We start from the raw sequence: 21,965 nt of genomic DNA on the forward strand, positions 1-21,965 counted from the left end.
CTATGTTTCAGAGTCCTCTGTTCGAATCAGTGAGCTGTGGATCCCAGAAAATGTGTACCTTCTCAGAAAAGATAAAGGTAATCTTTGTGCTTTCAAAATGGCATAACAGTTGGTCAAAGAGGTTGTATGCTCAAGTCTTCATTGATAACTAAGTATGCCTTAAAAGATTCTATAAGATATATTTCTTTACTAGAAGTTTCCAGATATAGAATTGAAGTTTGTTTTATTTGTTGTTGTTGTTTGTTTGTTTGTTTTCCTGTCAATTCATTGTGTGTGGAAACCTCATGATGACTTCAGAGTAGGACTGCCTGAAAATGCTGAAATTGTAGAATGTCCTTGCATGCTTACTTGAAGAACTCACTGGTAGGTTGTTTAACTTCAGACAGCTGTTTGCCTTGCTGTATTTATATGAACACTGGTTAGCAAATAAGACAATAAGACCATTCATTAGAGCTTTTTCTATCAGAAATATCTATTTCAGCATGCATTATCCGTGTGCAATCTTATACTTTCAGACACACCATATTAGTTCCTCATAGAACGGTTTGGGTTGGAAGGGACCTTAAAGATCAGCTGGTTCCACCTCCCACCAGACAAGGTTGCCCAAAGCCCCATCCAGCCTGGCCTTGAACACCTCCACGGATGGGGCATCCACAGCTTCTCTATGCAGCCTCTTCCAGTGCCTCACCACCCTCTGAACAAAGAATTCCTTCCTTATATGCAATCTAAATCTCCCCTCTTTCAGTTTAGAACTGTTGCTGTTTGTGACTAATATTAATGGTTTGTCTTTTTATGTGTGAGGTGATTTTACTTTGAAATTTAGTGTTTTGAATTCTCTGATGTTTTTCTCTGCATCCCCACTGCTAGCTGAATGTGTGTTCACTTTTGGTCATGTCAGTGCTCAGGGAGAGTAGGTATGCTTCCTAGGTGCAGGTGGGTGCCCAAGCCATTTCCTCATTCTAAGGATAAGACCTAAAACTTCTTTCTCTCCTCCACAAGTGTCTGGTTTCTGCTGGAAGGAGACCTTGCAGGAGGTGGGATATAGTTATAGATCTAGAAGCTGATCTTGGAGATTTCTTTCTTCTTTTCCCTTCTTTACTTCTCAGGAGTGTATGAATTTGGTGGGTACATTTATTTATTTATTTATTTATTTACTATAGTAAGAGATTTTTTTGTGAAGTGCCTTAGTGTTCATTGATGCCCACAGCATATTTAGGTTTAAAGAAGAGTTAAACAATGAGACATGAGAAATAGCTCATACTTTGGAGAAAGTTATTTGTTGATTGAAAAACAGGACTGTGAGACCTTTGAAAGCAAAACAGGACTGTGAGATCAGAGCAGGCTTAGTGGACTGACACAATATTCAGCTCTGCTGGATGCAGACAATCCATCCTCAAGGAAAAATACTTAAGTTACTTTTTTTTTTTTTTTTTTTTTTTTTTAATCTTTACTAAGTTCAGTATGTGCAGTTTGGCATTGTCTCTAGAAGGTGAAAGACCACCTTTGGTAAATCAACACTTGTCAACACAGGAGGAATGTGATGAAGCAACATGCAAAACGGTATGCTGATATATATATATATATTTCTTAATTAGTGGTAAAGCTTCATTTGGAGTGATTTGTGCTTACTTACCAACTCATTAAAAACTCCCTTGGGTGCAGAAGAGTAGAGGAGGGTAATAAAGGCGGTTAAGGGCTGAGGAGAAACTTACACAGAGAGCTTGCAATAAAATGGTATGCAATAAAATAATATGACACAGCCAAATAATATCCAACCAAAAGGATAGCAATGGAGCTGAGAATTTGAAATGTATAAAAGGAAATGCACTTTGTTACAGGGCCTAACTACAGTTTGGAATTCATTTCTTTGGCAAGTTGCTCGAGACCACTGCAGCAGTGAAGGAGAGGGGGATGCTGCTATAAATGCCACGGATAGCTGGAGCTGTTATCGGCATGGGCACGCTTTGCAGGGGATATGAACGTGTTGCCGGGCTAGTCGGAGAGGGGGATGGGCTACCAAAAACCAATTTGGGAAAAGCTCGGTGGGCGCATCGCTGCGCTTTCGCTTTCACTTCCAGCTGGGGGCCGGCGATGCTGGAAGAAACGAAACTGGGCGGTGCCAAGCGGGCCGCGCTCCGGGCCGCGCCGCGGAGCAGAGCGGGTCCGAGCCCAGGTAATGGCGGCCGGGCCCGGGGGGCTGCGGCCTGCGGGGGCCCGGCGGCAGGGCCCTCCCGGGGGGTTGGCGGGTCGTGCTCAGCGCCGCGGGGCCCGAGTTGTGCGGTGTTTTCATTTTTTATTTATTTATTTATAATCCTCGTTTAAATGATTTGCTTCTTGACGTATTATTTACTGTCATTCTGTATTTTTTTTTCTCTGCTCGTTTTTCTCTCACTGCCCATTTTAGTTATTGTCATTGCCGTGGATTTATCTGTTGTATGTGTCACCGAGCCTGACAGTCCTCACGTTTTGAAAGCATATGTCTCTCAGTTCCGCTCTGAAGGAATCAGTTTTAGTTCTGTCCGGAGAAATGTTACTGATTTTTCTCAGGATTCAGTGAATAATTCAACCTTTTCTTGCCAATAAATCTGTTAAGAAATCTTTCATAATTGTATTCACTGCTCTGCTTTCTAAACCTGTTATTACTGTAAGTCTTCAAAGCAGTAGAAAATCACTTGAATTTGAAACTAGAAATTGTTTTCTATGAACTTTATCCTATTAGCACCGTTTTATATTCTGTATCACAGCAGTGGTCTGACAGAATTGGGGTTGTCGCTGTACTAATGCGTGGGGGCTTAGACATGTCCTTCAATGTTTACAGAGTCTTCGTACTCAGATACTGTGTCAAGATGGAACGAGAGTGTATGGGCAAGATCAACAGTTACTGTCAAAAGAATAAATTCCAGCTTGATTATGTCACCGTGGACAGGACAGGCCCATCTCATGATCCTGAGTAAGTTCACTATGCATGTCAGCAATCATCAGGATTCCTGATGCAAATTGGGCAAAGACTGTAGTCATAGAAGTTGATTGGTTGAAAGTGTATGTGTGGTAGAGAGCTTTTTGAAAACATAGACGGGTGGGTGGTTACAGAGGATGTCATGTTATACACAGGGTTTAAGGAGAAAGCTTTTTTCAGAGATAATGGCTGTTCACTGAGAGCAATAGCAATGCACACGTTACTGGTAACTGTATTGTATTTATGCTATCCATTTGTCACAGAATACTTCAGGAGGTGGGTGGATTGCAGCAAGTAGTTTATGACATGCTAATTTAAGTGCTTTATTTTTTATTTAGTTTTACAAAGTACATAAATTATTTGTGATTTACGTTGTTAATTTCTAAACAGAAAGTTTGGGTGGCTATTAATTGTTTGGGTACCAAGGTTCTTTCCCTTAATTGTTTTGCTTTTATTTTTAGAGACAGTTACGAGTGATCAAATTTTTTTTTTTTTTTTAATGCAAATACAGTGTTTTGCTGTTTTTTCTCTTACCAGAGATCACAGATACCCAACATCTGTGATGTTTCCTTCTGTTTCTTTGCTAGTCTGCATGAAGACAAGCATCATGTTAATAATCATAGAATCATAGAATGGTTTGGGTTGGAAGCAGCCTTAAAGATCATCTAATTCCAACGCCCCTGCCATGGGCAGGAACACCTTCCATTAGATCAGGTTGCTCACATCAGGATATTTCTTTTAAGCTACTGCCTCCATGTTGCCAGAAAGCACTGTCTGTGCTGATTTCTTCTTAGACCTGACCATAATCCCAGAGTAAATTAATAAGTATTATCTGGGTCTCAAATTTTGATAAATTTTCTTTTTTTCTTTCTTTTTTTTTTTTCATGCATCTCATATAGTTCATGAAAATAACTCTTATCACAGTGCTCACACAGCTACATGTTCATACTTCAAAAGGGATGGCATGGGACTAATAGAATTTGCATACATTTCAAATTTACTCATTTATCCCATTTTTGGCACTTTTTCACTTTTCTGCTATGTTCAAAAAATACAATCCAACTGTCATGTATCTGTAGGTGACATGTGCTGTGATAGTGTTATCTAGGAAAATCCTGGATGACTTGGGCTGTTCTGAGGAGCAAAGTACACAATGTTGGGCCACAATGATGAGTGCTGTATACCCCCTTGGGTGCTCTTGTGGTGCTCTTTCAGAAAGACTTTCTTTCTTTGATGCTTTTTTTTTTTTCTTTTTTGTATGCTGTTTTCTATATGTAAAGCATGCAGCAAACTGTGGTGTGCTTTGTCCTACTCTTTACCTCCTGAAAATCTCTTGTTAAGGCTATGGTATGCAATGATCGCAGGAATGTTTTGCATCACATCTGTTTTCCACCTAAACATTTCACGTATTCATTTATTTCTGGGTGAGATACAATCTGGCTGAAAACAACCACTCGCTATTAAGTCATTGTGTTGTGGTGGTCTGACCCCAGCTGGCACCTCAGCCCCCAGCCTGCCACTCACTCACTCATCCTGCTGTATAACAGAGGGAATCAGAAGGGCAAAAGTGAGAAAAACTTGAGATACAGAAAATTTAGGGAGGCAAAGCTGTGTGCACAAGCAAAGCAAAATTGTCACTGCTTCCCATCAGGAGGCAGACATTTAGCCATTTCCAGGAAAGCAGGGCTTCATCACGCTTAATGGTTACTTGAGAGGACAGATGTCATAATCCCAAATGCCCTGCTTCCTCCTACTTTCCCCCATCTTTTATTGCTGAGCCACATGGGATGGGATGGGATATTTCTTTGGTTAGTAGGGGTCAGCTGTCCTGGCTGTGTCCCCTCCCAGCTTCTTGTGCACCACAGCCTCCTCGCTGCTAGAAACAGAAAAGGCTTTGCCTTTTTTTGCAAGCACTGCTCAGCAATAGCCAAAAGGCTATTGACACTGTTTCCATCACAAATCCAGAACACAGCACCATGCAAGCTTCTGTGGAAAAAAAAAATTGACTCCAGCCCAACCTGATTGAGTACAGTCACTCTTGAGCTGACTTAGTTTCCTGGTCTGACTCACTGCGTTGCTGCTTCAGCAGCAGTGCATAAACAGTTGTGAGCCAGAGGTGGAAAGGATTAGTGGCTGAGTGTTAGAAGGGCAGGACTGGTTGGTCTTTTGGGGGAAGGGGCATCAGGGAGTTATGATGGAGTTGTAGTGACTGCATAATCCCATGTTACATCTCTGATGTGCCTCTGTTCTTTTTTTGAGACCCAAAGGGGCCAAAAGAGACTGCCTTTAAACTTAGGTCTTGTGAATCAGCGAATGCATTTTTTGCACTAAGCAGTGTAGGTAGCACTATATCAAAGGTGAATGTAATATCATTTCTGGATGCAAGAAATTAAGATTAGCTGATCTTTTCCCTTCATGTAGTTTTGCAGCTCTGAGATACGTTCTGGTGGTAGGGCTTCACAACCTTGTCTTGTAACAATGCTGACCTTATGCATTCTTCAGTAATTTTAATTATAAAAGGAGTTAAACATTTAGAAACACTGTTAGAACAAATAAAGAATATGCAGTTGTGATTAGGGAGGTAAAATTTTTCCAAGTATTTATACTACAGATTTATGATAACCTGGAATTAGATGTAATAAAAACGTGTGAATGCTCAAATACCTCCACAGGTAATTTATAGTGTTTTGTACATAATAAAAATAACGTTGAATCTGAAAAGGTGTTTAAGTATTTATGAGACCAAATTTAACAATGTTACAGAAAAGTTTCCTTTTTTGCAGGTTCAAGGTTGTGCTTAAAATAAACAATGTAGAATACGGCAAGGGCAGTGCTAAATCTAAGAAGGAAGCAAGAGCAGTAGCAGCAAAAAATACATGGGAAATGATTGAACAAGAGGTGAGTAAACTATGATGTATTTCTTTTGCTAGTAAAGGTTAAAGACGATTCTCTAAATAAAAGTAGCAAATAAAATAGCAATCTTTAATTTGGAAGAGATTCTAATTACTTACATTGTCTTTGTCCTGTATTATTCAGTGTTTTCTACTTTTTACCACTGAACTACTTGCCTTATTATTCTACTACTGGCTATTATCAAGAATATTTTCTCCTGTTGTGTTATAGAAGGATGAGGAAATTTATTTGCCTCTGTTAAGCTGCATTGGCATGTCCAGAGTGGACAGTGTTCCTTTTTCATCATGATGACTGTTGAGTCTTCAGAATGTCTTCAGAACATCTGCAGGCTATTACTCAGTGTGTCTGTTGCCACTTCACTCATAAAATATCTTGCTTTCACTTGATCTGTTTAGTCTTTGTTTCTTGGTCATTATATTCTTTATGGTATAGTTGATTCTAAACTGCCTCGATTTATTTAGGTTTGAATTTTGTTCCTTTTTTCTGCCAGGTGTTTTTTGGTAACCATCCTCTAATTTACTTTTTGACTCTGCTTCTTAGCACCTTTTGAATGAAATCTTCCCTTACCTGTTTGCATTATTTTACCATGTCACCATCTTTATTTTAACACAAATGCTAACATATTACAAATGCTGCCTAATCAGGAGACACCTGAAACAAGTCCTGCTTTCCCCTCTTGTACATGCACAGGAACATTTACAGCCCTTGCTAATGGCAGCATCAGCAGCTTTCTGCTGCCATCCCTTTACTTGGCTCTGAGGCAGTGAGAAAATTCAGAAAACAGCACTTTCTATGAGACATTTCACTGTTCATTCCCTGCCTTTTGTTAAAAGAGTTGGGAGACATGGTGATAGGTTGTTAAACACACAGGTGCAGTACTTTGAAAACTGGGTTTATGTTTGTTTGGAAATCCAGAATGTAATAATTCTGACTTGGGGTGGCTGTCCCCTGAATTTCTAATAAGTATTTTGAAATGCTAACAAACCTTGTGGCTATATTGGTTTTCATGCACTGTTTATCTTAAACTAATTTAATTAAGCTTAAGTTTTTAAGTTACCTTTTCTGTCTTATAGCAAAACAGTCGTTCAAATGTGCGAGCTCCAGAACAAATGATGTCTCCAGTGACCTCACCATGTGGACTAGCTGTGGATGTGCGATTTGCAGTTGATTATGTCAGCCGACTAAATGAGTACTCACAAAAGTACTCGCAAGTAGTTAATTACAATAACATAAAACGTGTTGGAGATGCCCATGAGCCCACGTAAGATATACTTAGAGTTCTTACTTGCTTTTAGTACTTCTTTGCATTTGGAACACTATCATTATTTGAAAACTAGGATCAGTGGGGGACACCATTTGGAACACTGAGGTTAGCCCAAGGGATGGTACGTCACCATCTGAGGGTGGCAAGGCTAATGGGAACATCTGTGCCACTCCAGGGAGTGCTGTGGGTTCAGGAGCACATCTGAAATGCTTGTATACCAGTGCATGCAGCAGGAAGAACAAATGGGATGAACTGGGAGCTTTGGTCCTTTCCCAGAGCTATGAAATCACAGGGATTAATGAGATGTGGTGGGATGAGTCCTACAACTGGAGTGCTGGGATGAAGGGCTATGGGTTCTTCAGGAGGGACAGGCAAGGCGGGTGAGGTGGAGGTGTTGTAATGTACTTAAAGGAGAGATCAGACTGTAGAGTTCTGTAGAGTTACCACCCTGGACTTTGAGAAAACAAACTTTAAGCTTCTCAGGGAGGGGAGCTAGTTGGCATTGTCCCCTGGGGATCTGCCCTAGAGGGGTTAGGGGTCCATGTGAACTGGTCATTTTTCAGGAACCACCTTTTAAAAGCCCACGAGCAGGCAATCCCATTGTGTTGCAAGTCAGGCAAGCAGGGCAGAGGACCAGCTTGGCTGAACAGAGAAATCCTCCTGGAACTGGGGCAAGAAACAGAAAAATATGACCTCTGGAAGCAAGGCCTGGGTTCACAGGGAGAGTACAGAGTACAGTTTGCATCTGCAGAAAGAAAACAAGAAAAGCTTGAGTTGACACTGGCCACTGTGGCATCAGACCACAAAAAAGGCTTTTTCAGATGTGTCAACAGCAAGAGGAGGTCAAAGGAAAACATTGGACTGACAGTTGATGCAGGTGGTCACCTAACAGCTAAAGCTGAGGAAAAGGCAGATGTATTTAATGATTTAATGCCTTTTTCCACCTCAGCATTGCACAGTAACAACAGATCTTGGGCTGCCCGGACATCAGAGTTGGAGGACTGAGGAGTAGTGATGTTCCATCTGTGGTCACTGAAATTGTAAGAGAACAGTTGTATCAGCTCAACATTCATAAGTCCATGAAGTCAGACGGGATTCACCCCAGAGTACTGAAGGAATTAGCAGATGTCATAGCTGGACCCCTCTCAACAATTTACTGAAGTTCACAGGAGTCCAGGCAGGTCCATGCTGAGTGGAAGCTAGCTAACGTTACACCCACCTACAGAAAGGGTGCGAGAGAAGACCCAGGAAACTGCAGACCTATTAGTCTTAACATCAGTCCATGGAAAAGTTAGAGAAGATTATCCTAGGGGATACTGAAAGGCATTTAAAGAACAAAGCTATTATCTCACTTAGTCAATATGAATTCATCAAGGGAAAGTCCTACCTTAGTAATTTGATCTCCTTCTGTGATAAGGTCATCCACTTGGTGGATGAAGTGGACATAATCTTTCTGGATTTCAGTGAGGCCTTTGATACTGTCCTTCACAGCATCCTTTGGCCTAATTGTCCAACTGTGAGATAAACAGGTTCACTCTACCCTGGGTGATGAGTTGGTTCGATGGCAGAGCTCAAAGGGTTGTAGTGAATGGGGCAGCACCAGCAGAGCTCCTCAGGGCTCAGTTCTAGGTCCAGTTGTGTTCAACATTTCCATGTCCTGGATGTAGGAGTGGCGTGCATCCTCAGCCAGTTTGTGGATGGTACTAAGCTGGGAGGTGCTGCTGACTCCCTGGAGGGACAAAAGGCCTTGCAAAGGGATCCAGACAGGTTGGAGCACTGGGTGATTAGCAAGGCATGAAGTCCAGCAAAGGAAAATGGTGGACACCGGTACAGACTGGGAGACAAGTGGCCAGAGAGCAGCTCAGCAGAAAGGGATGTGGGGCTGCTGGTTGGCAACAGGCTCAGTGTGAGCCAGCAGCGTGCCCCGGCAGCCAACGGGGCAAACCCCATTTTGGGATACGTTAAGACACAGCGTAGCCAGCCAGTGAAGAGAGGGCTTTAGGAAATATTTCTTTACCACAAAGGTGGTCAAACACTGCAACCTGCTTCCTTGTGATGTGGGTGATGCCCTGTGCCTGTCAGTGTTCAAGAAGCATTTGGATAATGCCCTCAGTAACATGCTTTAACTTTTGGTTAGCCCGGAAGTGGTCAGGCAGTTGGATGTGATGATCTTTGAAGGTCCCTTCCAACTGAACTATTCTGTTCTGGTCTGTTCTGTTCTGAACGGTGTTATATGAATCTTTAGAAATACAGTAAAAATTTGGAGATAAGCTAGAGAGAATCTAGTGGAGGAACATTAAGGTGGTCAGGCGGTTGGAGAATAAGACATAAGAGGAGAGGCTAACAGGACTGAGTCTGTTCAGCTGGGAGAAGAGGTGGCATGATGATAAAAGGCAGTGCTGATAAACTGTCACTTACTTCGGTTGCTCTGCCATCTTTGTGGACTTCTTAACACGTATTTCAAAGACCCCTAGGAACCAAGTGCCAAGGAGAGCCTGCCTGTGTCTCCCTCTGTATGCATAGCAGTCAGTGAGTTGTACAAATACTCCAGTTAATGACAGCTTAAGGCTGATAAAGAATATATGCATGTTTTAACTGTCTGGACAATATGCTGGAAAACTCTGCTCCTCTGTAAAATCAGCCCTTTTGAAACTTAAAATTCAGATAATTTGAGATATCTGTACCTATGATATGATGTTTTGAGGAGTTCAACCTTAAAAAAAAGTGTTAAATACTCCCTTTAAAATATATATATATTATCTGAAGGCACACCAAATTAGTTATCTACCATTATTAATTATATTAAACATATTAAAAATATTCTCCTGAAGATGTATATTTCAGCTATTTTTTCTATAATGTCCGCTGACTGTAGTGCTTTAAATCATTAAATTGAGACTTGTCATATGGGATGTAAGTAGAGTTTATTCTCTGTTGTGTTTTACAGGTTTTCTTGTAGCTGCACAATTAGTGGTCATGTTTTTGGACGTGGTACTGGAAACTCTCTAGGTGCTGCAAAACAAGCTGCTGCAAAAGAAGCATATGAGAAACTATGTGGGCTTGAATCTTTAACAGTATGTGCTATATTTAGCCTTAAGACAGAAATTAAATTGTTTTATCTTTAGTCTTTGAAACGGACTTACTCATTTTGTTTCAAAGCATATAACATAGATTCCATTTATGGTGAAAAAAATCCTTCTTAAGTTGGTTGGGTTACAGGATTCTGTTGGTAAAATTTATGATGTGCTTTTATGTTCCATTGCTGAATTTAAAAAAAAAAAATCTCACAGCTGATATCTCTAATTGTGTATTTCAGAACATGGTCTGATACATTGCTGTTCAAGGATGTGTGTATATTAAACATTTTTGATTCCTGCCTGCTCTAATATGCCAGTTTTCTGTTTTTCTCTCTGAAGTATTGCCATGTGACTGGCAGTAAGCGTAAAGCTTCTACTGCCTTCCATTGGATTAATAATCTTGGCAGTGTGAGACAGGCAAAAGCAGGAATTAGAATCAAAAGAACTTGACTGCTGTGATGTCCCAAGGATGATTCCAGTGAAGCAGTTGCTAACACCATCCTCTAGAGAGCAGAGCTGTTGTCTTCATGACAGCCATCATATTTCCATAGATGCACAAAAGTATCCGAATTCTAATAGTAATCCAAAATCAATTTCTGAAGTACGCAGAGCAGTACATATGAACTAATTTAAGCAAAGGGAAGGCACCACAGAGGAGGAAAAATATTTTTGACTTTATGTACTTATTTTTTTAAACAATTTAACAGTTTACTGTGGATTTTAAAAGCCTTGTTGTTTTAAAGTTAACTACCTATTTAGAGTAGTCTGTTTAAGCTCTAGGATCCTCCCTTAATATTGTAATATACTGTCAGCTCATGGCTTTTCACATTTTCATCATAGTCTGACATCTACTGCCTGAAGCAGAACCTCTCTAGCAATTATTGTAAAGGCAGAGTGGGCTGTTTTGTTGTCCTCCTAATTATCATGCCATGTGTCTTAATTCCTGGTGGCATCCATGTAATAAACAAAATATAACTAAATCTACATATTAGCCAGAAGTAGAAAGGCCCATTTCTAATGGTGTATTTCAGGATTCAAAAAAATACAGTTTTTTTTTTTTTTTTGTTTGTTTTTTTGGGGGGGAGGGATATTATTGAAGCATAAATTCTTATTGATTTTTTTTTCTTTTTCACAGAAAAATATCAGAAGCTATCAGTTTCCACTTAGGACCTTGTAATCTTTCCTCCCCTGTCTTAGATGGGCATTGTTTTTTCCCCAAGGATTTTTTATGTGATTTCGTTAACCATTCTCGCTTTTTTTTTTTTCTTTTTTTTTCAGATAGGAAGTGAAAAATCTAACACTGATTCTTCATTTAGTGAACCTAATTCCCATGGAGAGTCAGTTCACTCTGGGTAAGTTGGGTTCATTGCTAATGTGATAGTGATAAAATGTATTTACTAATTTTACAGGCTCATGTGATCTGATTCTAAATAATATTTGCCCTAATTTCTTTATTGAATAGTTCTATCAGAGGCATTTTTATTGCAACATAAAAGGAACAAAGCTACACCAATCAGTTGTATTATTTCATGGCATTTCTAACACTCATTCTCCTATTGTGACACTCCTGTAAAATTATTTGGTGTAACTCAGTTTTAGTACTTTTTTATGCTGCACATTCTGATTTCTTGTTTTTTTTTCCTTTTTCATTCTCCATAAATCTTCATTTCCACCGAAGGAAAGATTTGCTCAACAAAAGAAAATGAACATGCATAATGTTTCATTTGCAATTTGGGAACCTTAGGTCAAGCCTTTCATGCCTTGCAGTTTATGTGGTGGTAGTGCTGCTTTCACTTCTTTTATATTCTTCATGGCGTTGTAAAGCAAACTGATACATACAATTCTAGAAGTGGCTGCACTGTATTGAAATAAACCTCTGTATTTAAACTTTTAAAATAAAGGATATCATATATTTTAGATTTTATAGAAATAGAAATAAATTACAAAATGTTACTTTTTTATTAGCTCTCCTACATAAAATTTTGTAGTTTAAATCAGTCATGGTTGTTAATGCTTACTCAGGCCTTGCTTTTAAAAACTTGTATGACTTCTATGTTCCTTTTTTTAAAATTCTAGGAAGCATTTTATTAGTTTATGGTTACTTTCACCTAAAATGAGAATATTGTTTTTCCATAATAGGGGTATTATCTTTAAAGACTCAGATGCAGACTTGGTAGAAAAAATGAGAGACATGTTGCCATATGAAAAAGCTTCACCTTTGCAGGTACAGTAAAAAGATGGTCTTTCTCATATTTTAGACCCTGAACAGAGCAAGCTTCTTGCCAGAGTTTAGCATCAATTTTCTGCTAATTAATAGAAAATATTTGAGCATTTTTGCTAGGAATATTAAGTACCTTCTTACTATTATCCTTTATCATTTACTTATTTACTGTGAACCCAGTTTATGTATCATGGATTACATTGGCTTGTACTAGTGAGAAGGGTGATCAAACTAAGCTCATTTTTTGGTGGGAAAAATGATGATATCATACATAAACTACGTGAAAAAAATTAAGATATGGCATCAGTCTTATTTCTTCCATGGAATAACCTGAGTTGGAAGGGACTCAAAAGGATTGAGCCCAACTCCTGGCTCCACACAGGACCATATAAAATCAGACCCTGTGTCTGAGAGCGTTGTCCAAACGCTTCTTGAACTCCAGCAGGCTTGGTGCTGTGCCCACTGCCCTGGGAAGCCTGTCCCAGTGTCTGACCACCCTCTGGGTGCAGAACCGTTCCCTAAATGCCCAGCCTGACCCTCACCTGTCCCAGCTCCATTCTGTTCCCTCGGGTCCTGTCGCTGTCCCTAGATGCACCCCAGCAAACAGTTGGTCCTTTCAGCTGCCAAGGCACACTGTTCACTCATATTCGTTTTACCATTGACTAAAAGCCTCAGATCTCTTTCTGGGGGCTGCTTTCCAGCCCCTCGTCCCCCAGTCTGCACATATATCCAAGATTGCTCCTTCCCAGGTACAGAATCCAGCATTTACTCTTGTTAAATTTCATGTGGTTGGTGATTGCCCAGCCCTGTAATTTGTCAAGGTATCTCTACAAGGCCTCTCTAACCTTGAGGGAGTCAACAGCTCCTCCTAATTTACTATCATCTGTAAACATATTATGCATTTGAGTCCTGTGTTGTTTATATATGGGTCCAAGTTTTTATATAAGGTATGAACACATTTATAGAGAGATGCTGGATACATTTTCAAGTGCATTTTAAACTAATTATAGTGAAAATATTCAGGATATCTTAGTTGACGTTGTTTCTCTTTTTCATGTAGAGAATTGGACAAAATTCTGCCATGAAATCCACAAGGTATGTGTTTAGTTCTGGATCACTATCTTCCATTAACTATACTACATACCACTTGACTTTATATCTAGCAAAGAAATGTCACCATTGTGTGGAACATTTCTTTTTTCTTGTCCTGTATGAGAAAAACACCTCCTTATAAATTTTTCTTTTATCTCTGTCAAAGAAAATTGGCAGCTAATTTCAATAATGCAAATAACAAAGAAGAAAAAAAGGTGTCGGATTCAAACAAAAGCTTGCCAAATACCAGTGAGGAAAATGAGTACACTGCGGATGAAAGGTAAGAAGGATTTTTAAAATAAGACCTGTATAGCAAGTCCAGTATGTAGTGGTCTAGATTTATTTGATTATTTATAATAGAATGCGAGAGAATATTGCCGTGTATTGCTGTACCTCCTCCTCTCAGCTTTATTACTTTATTTATTGGGGTTATATGGCATGGAAGATCTCTTTGGTTAGTTTGGGTCATCTGCCTGGTTGTGTCCCTTCCCTAATCTCTTGCACACCCCTAGTCAATTCATTTGTGGCAGGGCAGGCTAAGAAATAGAGAAGGCCTGTATGCTGTGCAAGCACTGTTCAGCAACAGCTAAACTTAGTGTTATCAGCACTGTTTTCATCACAAATCAAAACCACAGCACCATGAGTGGCTATGAAGAAAGATAACTGCATCAGAGTCAGGCCCTGTACAAATAAAGAAAATTTGCTCTTATTCTGTTGCTATATGGAAAAAAAAAGGAACTGCAGTGGAACTTTGTTTTACAGATACTTAAAATAAAAAGGCAGACAGCAAACATGTTCTGAGATTGTCGTTGGTGAAATGTTTGTGAAAAATATACTTTTCTATGCTCACAATTAATATGTAGGAGTGATTACCTTCAAGTTTATTTTGCCTGGTACAGAACAAGACTTGAATTCAGAATCTGCATGAGTTTCTTGTCCATAGGTATAGGCAGTCAGAGGAAGTACTACATTTCCCATTCTGTATAAATTTTGAAATATTTACTAGAAGTAGGATTTGGAACTCATTTTTTAACATTTCAGGTGAGAGCTGCAACCATGTGTTATAGGGCTGCTTTCCCTTGTGTGTGTGTTTTTTTTTGTTTCTTTTTTTAAATTTTCAATGTTATGATTTAGACCTATGTACATATTGAGTGATCCCTGTAGAATGATATTGCAGCAGATATTACTAAGCCTTTTGGGACCATTTCTATATCTTGTAAATTCTATGCTAAGTACACTCCAGGTGGACATATATCATTTTTCTTTTTAAGATTTCTTAAAGACTATAAAAACATAAAGCCTATTGGTGAAGGTGGTTTTGGGAATGTTTTCAAAGCAACAGCAAAGATTGATGAGATGACCTATGCAGTCAAGCGAGTTGAACTTAAAATGTAAGTACTGTATATTGACTTTTTTTTTTTTAAAGGCATCCTTAATCAAGTTTTTCATAGTGTTTTTTTTTTTTTGTTTTTTTGATGGCCCTTTGGGGAACCAGGAGTTGGACTCAGTGGTCCTTATGGGTCCCTTCCAACTCAGACATTCTATGATTCCATGATTTTATTTTTTAATAATCTCTGGAGCATTTAAGGAATTTTCATTAACTGTTTTTCTGGTAAACTTTTCTTTATTTCTGTGTAAAGCTGAAAACTACGTGCAACTCTTCAATTTTGCAATCACTCAAATAACTTGGTATACTGCTGTAAGAAAGTAGATTTATTATGTTCTACTTTCCCTAAGTACACTTGTACAGAATTTCTGATTTCTGATTGTTAATATTGTAGAATGTGTTTGAAGAAAATTTGCTGATTAATAAAAACATTGAAAGCGGCAATGTTACTTTTGACAGGGTACCTTGCTTGAAAATTTACTTATCCATAATATATAATGACTATAATTAGGGGAAATGGAGAAAAATGAAAGTAATAAATGTTGTGGTTTGTAATTGGAAAATACTTTACATACAACTTATATATAAATAATATAAATATTTAATGTGAAGAGTGACTCATGTTGCCACATTACTTGTCGTTTATAATAATCTCCACACAGAATAAAGATCCTAATTTTTTTTAAGTAATTTTTTTTCAACTATAGTATTTAAGAGTACTGGTAGAGTACTGGTATTCAGAAAAAATAAAGTTGTTCTCTATGAAATCATAACTGAAATTTGGAAGTAGATGTCCCTTACATTGTGTAACTGCCCTTCCAATTCTTATATTCTTCACAGATGTGTATTATTTTCATTTTTATTACAGTATTTGAAGAATCAATAAAATGGCTTTTAGTAAAAAGTGCTGGTCTTCACTGTGCAATTTAACAAGAAGTGTAGGCCAATTACAGCAATAGTTCCTCATGAGTATTTACACACTTGTGTATATGTAAACCAACCTTTTTCAGCATTGTTGAGTAGGGCTTTAATTTCTAAAAATAATAATAATAAAAAGATTTTTTACCTTCTAAGAACATTCTGTTGTTTTTCAAAATCAATGTAAAACTGTCTGTATATTGCTACTTAAATTGTCTTTTATTTAACTCAATATCTATTTTTGTATGGAAATATCATTTGTTATGATTTTTTTTATTTTTTTTGAGTTTTATTTTCTTCTCCAAACAGGAAGGAAAAGCGTGAAGTACGTGGACTCGCAGAACTTCAACATGAAAACATAGTGCGCTATTATTGTAGCTGGGAAGGGTTTGACTATGTGACTTACCCAGACTCAAGGTAACTACAAAACAGGAGTTTGCATTCACAGATGTGTTTGCCATAGTGAATTTTGTGTTGTTAAAAGAAAAGTTGATCACAGTTTATACACCATTACACAAATACAAATGCATACGTGTAGTTACATAATTATTGTTAGGAAACAAAACAAAACAAAACAAAACACAGTACTCTTCAGCAGCAGGTGGTTTATAATTAAATACCTTCTTGGTGAATATTAAACATTTTGTAATTTTATCTGTCTTCTGGCTCTTAATAAACAGAACTTGCTCTATCTATAGAATAGTGTAAGAATACAAAATATGGGGATAGGATTAACATAAATTAAAAATTGGTTGCCAGATTCCTGATTGGTAGCCCCCCTCCCCCTTCCCTTTTTTATTTTATTTTTTTAAGTACTGGTCATCCAGTAATTCTCATAGATTTAATTATTTCTCTAAATTAACATTTAAACTATGGTGTCTGATAGAGTTTTTGTTATGAACATAAAGCTGTTGAGAGTAGAAATGCAGAATGAAATGTTCTTTTGTTGGAGGTAGTCTTCCAGCACTAAGAGTTCTGGCAAGACAGTGATAAGAATTTTACTGATAAGTTAGGTTATTAAATTTTCAAAGGCTTTATGGTTATGGTTTTTCATAGCTATAAATTCTCACTTTTCAGATAGTTTACCACACTTACCTAGAGCCCTAAAATATTAATGCAATCAAAATTATGATTGGCACAATATCTGTTAAGAGTGTTCAGAAAAAAAGCTGAATTAAACAGGCAAAAAAAAGGCTTGTGAAAACCCAACCATTAGTATCTTGGAGTCTCAATATCACTGACACATTTTATATTGAACAGCTACTGGTTATCACACAGGAAAAAAAAGACCTCAAGGCTGAAGTCCCAGAGTGGAATGTCACCTAGTGGCCTGACCTCAAGGCTCTAGAGACTTCTGAGCCACTTTACTGCTTGTTCTTTCAGTGCCTCAGAATGCTTTATTCTAGGGCACTGAGATTACACAGTGCAAATTAGAAAAGGAAGTGGTGATTCCTCCTCTTCATATTGTCCTTTCCCTCCCCATCTCCAGCCTTAGTCTGTTTTATGGGCAGATGGTGAGGGAACTCAGTGAATGTATTTCATTTAGATTTCCATCTTTCGAATGGTTCTCTGATTCACAGACTTATCAATCATAGGATGGCTTGGGTTGGAAGGGAACCTTAAAGACCATCTAGTCCAACCCCCCTGCCATGAGCAGGGTCATCTTTCACTTAGATCAGCTTGCTCAGAGCCCTGTCCAGCCTGGCCTTGAACATTTACTGTGCACATAAAAGATGTCGCCACACTTCCTCCTTTAAGGGACAAAGGTTAAAAGAATGTGATCATTTTAGGTGGGGGGGGAAGCCTAATGCTGTTGAGCGCTATAGGGAATACCTGCCAGAGTTTTGCAGTAATTCCTAAGGGGCAAGATGGGACCCAAGTACTGTGCTGTTTCTTGCTCAACAGGACATGCCTTTATATATAAGAAGAATTCAGGCAATCAGAAAATTTTCGGTGTGAACAAGGAGGTAAACAAAATGTTAGGAATCTTTCAGGGGTATGTAGCAACTGAACAGGGATTGTTTGGTTTGGAGTGTTATTTCTTTAGATCTAGTACCTAGTGGTGTAAGGTCTTTAAAATCAAGAAACTTGCAGTCTTTCGAGTAACTCCAAAAAGAATAACAATTTTACATACATATATATATATATATATATACACATATATATATATATGTATATATATATATATATATATATATATATATAGTTTGTTTGTTTAGAGAAGAGGGACCTGAGAATCATTGATGCAGGAGGAATTGTATCTTGCCAGCTTTAATATAGTGTATAACTTTCTTTTGCAGGCAGAGGTCACGAACAAAACACCCTTGCCTTTTCATCCAAATAGAATTCTGTGAACAAGGAACACTGGAAGATTGGATTGAAAATAATAGACAAAACCAAAGGTATCATGAGGAGGCCCAAAATAAATTTTTACAAATACTGGAAGGAGTGAACTATATTCATTCCAAAGGGTTTATTCATCGAGATCTCAAGGTAAGTAGAAGAGTTTTTTTTTTTTTTTTTTTTTTAAATAATTGTAATAATTTTAGATGAAAGTAGTACTTATTGGAAGTTCAGAAAATATTGTTTTAGTATTTGTTTAATTATGTACCCTAGTAGTGTGCCTCTTCTGATATTACAGTGATCCGTTTTTCCAGCAGCTAGCTGGACTTCATTCTAAAATCAGAAGGTGAACTAAAGGATCTCAGAGTGCAGTAGTTAAAAAACAAACAAACAAACAAACAAACAAAAAAACACCACAACCAACCCCCAACCCCCTCCCCCCAAAAAAACCAAAACTACCCACCACCAAAAAAAGATCAAAGCAATCATTAGTCATCATTTAACAGGCATTTTCAGTGTGTTATGTGCTACTGGGTCACAAGACAGCCTATTGGGAAAAGGAATACCTACCTTCCTTGGTAATAAAACAATTAAAAGAAAGAAGGTGAAAGGTTGAGTCTAGGAAGCTTGCTCTTAGTATATTGCAAGGGGACAGTTTATTCTAGTATCTATTGCATTTGATAATGATTCTAGGTGTTCTTGTATCATGTACACATACAGACATTTGCATGCTACTTTTTTTAATAGAATTTCAGAGTCTCCACAAGTGCACAACCATACAATCTTTATATTGAGATAAAATAGTTTTAAAGGACAAAGTTACAAGCCTTCAATGTTTATATGCCAGTTACAACGTTGCTTATGGTTTTAAAACGTACTTTGTGAACAAGTCATTAGCATGGTGGCTTTCCAAAAAACTAAGAATGGCTGTAGTGGGTCACACTAAATGTTGATTGAGGATATTGTTTTCCTCACATAGTGGTTATGCCCAAATACCTAGAGAGTATTAGAGCTGAGAGATAATAGAGTGATGCTGACCTTGATGCATATTCCCCTTCTCTCAAGACCTCCAGTAACCTGAATTTTATACTTTTTGAGCCAGAGGTTGGAATCTTCTGTGGTTTTTATTCACTGTGGTTCCAGATCATGCTCACTGCCCACTCTTAGAATCTAGTCTTACGGGCAGATACATTCATGTCTCTTAGAGCTCCGCTGTGAGGCTTATTGCTACAATACGAGACCAAACCACAAATATACATTCCTTTGTTTACCTAGATATCTGGGAAGAAGTGGCATGATAAATGCTTTTTCTCCCTACACGTTAATTCTTACCTCTTCCCATGCTTCAGGCTTTGTATTTTCTTGCTCCTCAGTCCCACTTTCTGTTCTCAGCTCAATCTCCTACTTTTCCGTGTTCCTATGAATCTGCTGCCCCAGTCTCTCATCCGTGGAAACGAGCTGTAATCTTCTTCCAAGTTCTATTGCTAACTTGTCTGCCTGCATTTTAATTTAGCAACTTCTTTATCCCCATTTTGATCTGTCAGCTTAGGTGCTTGGCCACCTGAGATTTCCATGTCACAGAATCACAGCTGCAGGATAGGTTCAAACTCTCTTCATCCTGAGATTAATGTCTGTTTGTGCCTGGCATGAGTGGAGTCTTCAGATAGGGCACTACTGTTATTAAATGTGCGTGGACTTCGTTGTTCTTGAACAGAAGAACCGTGCTGGGCATTCTTGACACAAAGATTGCTTTCCGTGAAACCTTAAGTCTCTCCTGGCCTTACAGTCCACTGGATCTTCTTTGAGTTAAAGACAGGATGAGGCTGTTTGTTTCTTGTTTTAACAGCATTCAGAAATGTAGTTTATTCTTTGGAATGATCGATGGCTTGGAAAGCTTCATCCAAACATACACAATTTTATTTTAGTTGCTGATGACTTTGTCAAATTTAAAATGCTAAGTTCAATGAAAACTGTGAGACGCCTGTAGCAAGCCCCACCTCTGCAGTCAACTTAGTACAGATACTCCTCCTGTGCCTAGGAGAAATTACACTTTGAGTGGAATTTCATGCAAGCCTAAGTGCTTTGCACAAGTGCATCAAATCCCAGGACTAAAAAGCATTTTTGGATAATAGATGTTATATACACAGTGTATTTGAAGAGTATTAAAGCATGATATAGTCATCACAACTAATTAAAATAAAGTTAGTTATTGAGGTGTATGCTATTTTAAACTTAGTTTGTGTATTTCAAAGTGAAGTTCAGTAAACTTTCTTCTGTTTCCCACCCACAATCCGTTTCTTAATAATTTCTGTGAACAATTACAAAATTTTAAGGGGAGCACTTCTGTGGCTGATTATGCTTGATGATAATAAACCTTGGTCATACAGTAATTTACTAATTTACTTTTTTACATATATATATGTATATAGCCTCAGAATATATTCATATCGCGTGACGGTAAAATAAAAATAGGTGACTTTGGTCTTGTGACTTCTGTGGAATATGAAACTCTGACTGAGAACCGAGGAACAAAATCATACATGGCACCAGAGCAGGTAATTATCTTGCTATATTACTGTCTCTGTTTGCATTTGCATTTTTGCATGCATCTCACAGTATAAACTCAGTATTGGTTGTGTTTGACCCTTATCACAGTACTAAACCAAGTTGCTTAATGTTCCCTATGACTGTATATGAGGATAACCTTATTCTGAAGAAAGCAGTTTGCAAGTGTGGTGGTTTTATTTAATTGTCCTAACCTACAATGTCTGACACTGGTGTAAGGAATGCTCTTGTTTAACAATTTGCCAGCCATGTATTTCAGTTTGAATTTAGGACCACTGTTAACCATGGTGGTTGAGTCCCTCTGTTTCATTACTTGTAACAAAAAGACGTGGGGATGCCTTATCTATATAGTTCTGTAGAAGTCGTAATTTCAGTGTGTTTAATGTGACATCACAGTCACTATTTAACAAATCACAGCAGAAAGGGTTAAAAATTAATATGAAGATTCAGTAATGGCAGTCCTGAAGTTTTTGGGTGACAATTTCTATTAATTTCAAATTTTGTCTTAAGAAGTCGTGTCCAGTTGTATTTGACACCTACATTGTTTTTGTTGTGATATTTGTAGATCTCTAACAGATATGGAAAGGAAGTAGATATTTATGCACTGGGATTAGTTTGGTTTGAAATTCTTTCGGCATTGGCCAGTCGTCATGAGAAAAATACGGTATGTAATCTTTAAAGAAAAATAAGCTCTCACATTATATCATGTATCATTATTTTGCCTTACTGCTGGTGTCTTGCTGATTACATGCCAGAAGGAATCTGTACATCTAGAGTACTGTCTCTAATAATATTTTCCCCTTGATTCATGTCTGTAATTCTCATAAGTCCTTCACGCTTCAGTTAAAATGTAGTAACTGAAGAAACATCACTGGATTTATTTTACTTATGTCCTACTGATACACAGATTAAAGCCTTTCTACACTTAGATACGTACATGCATCTATAGGGAAATTAATCAAAAATCTAAAAAATATCTACCAAAAACAGATCTGATCTTTTTATTTGATCAGAGTATTGGAAAGGAATATTTTTCTAATTTTAGAAAATAAGAATTGGGAGAGTTTAGTGTCTGCCATGCTCTCTTCTTCACTATAGTATGGAACAAGAACAAAGTTTCCATAGAGCTGAAACCTTTGTAGTTTTTCCAAATGAAAATGAAAGTGATTTGGAATATATGCCTTTATCTTAATTGAAAAAATATTACTTCAGAAAGATACCAGTGTTAC

General features: G+C 37.9%; 1 protein-coding gene and 1 long non-coding RNA gene across 3 annotated transcripts in view; one reads left to right on the forward strand and one right to left on the reverse strand.

Annotated features, from left to right (window-relative positions):
- EIF2AK2 (eukaryotic translation initiation factor 2 alpha kinase 2) overlaps positions 1–21,965 on the forward strand; it is a 24,580-nt gene continuing 2,615 nt past the window's right edge. The window contains exons 1-16 of one of the 2 annotated variants that reach the window (XM_035322993.1): positions 1–77; positions 1,456–1,560; positions 2,079–2,173; positions 2,819–2,950; positions 5,740–5,854; positions 6,943–7,130; positions 10,081–10,207; positions 11,489–11,562; positions 12,350–12,434; positions 13,492–13,526; positions 13,690–13,803; positions 14,795–14,914; positions 16,138–16,245; positions 18,129–18,321; positions 20,601–20,726; positions 21,302–21,400. In XM_035322993.1, coding sequence (XP_035178884.1) covers positions 3–77; positions 1,456–1,560; positions 2,079–2,173; positions 2,819–2,950; positions 5,740–5,854; positions 6,943–7,130; positions 10,081–10,207; positions 11,489–11,562; positions 12,350–12,434; positions 13,492–13,526; positions 13,690–13,803; positions 14,795–14,914; positions 16,138–16,245; positions 18,129–18,321; positions 20,601–20,726; positions 21,302–21,400 — 1,791 coding nt within the window. In that variant the 5' untranslated portion in view covers positions 1–2. Of the gene's footprint in view, positions 78–1,455; positions 1,561–2,078; positions 2,174–2,418; positions 2,649–2,818; positions 2,951–5,739; positions 5,855–6,942; positions 7,131–10,080; positions 10,208–11,488; positions 11,563–12,349; positions 12,435–13,491; positions 13,527–13,689; positions 13,804–14,794; positions 14,915–16,137; positions 16,246–18,128; positions 18,322–20,600; positions 20,727–21,301; positions 21,401–21,965 lie in introns of those variants that run through there. The other variant, XM_035322994.1, reaches the window with a different exon arrangement.
- Positions 10,149–18,729, reverse strand: LOC118165097. Its single transcript, XR_004749850.1, has 3 exons — positions 18,584–18,729; positions 12,925–12,928; positions 10,149–10,160 (listed from the first exon to the last, which is right to left on the reverse strand). It is a non-coding gene; the product is annotated as an uncharacterized LOC118165097 (long non-coding RNA).

This window comes from Oxyura jamaicensis, chromosome 3, assembly GCF_011077185.1.
Source record: "Oxyura jamaicensis isolate SHBP4307 breed ruddy duck chromosome 3, BPBGC_Ojam_1.0, whole genome shotgun sequence".
Taxonomy (NCBI): Eukaryota; Metazoa; Chordata; class Aves; order Anseriformes; family Anatidae; genus Oxyura; species Oxyura jamaicensis.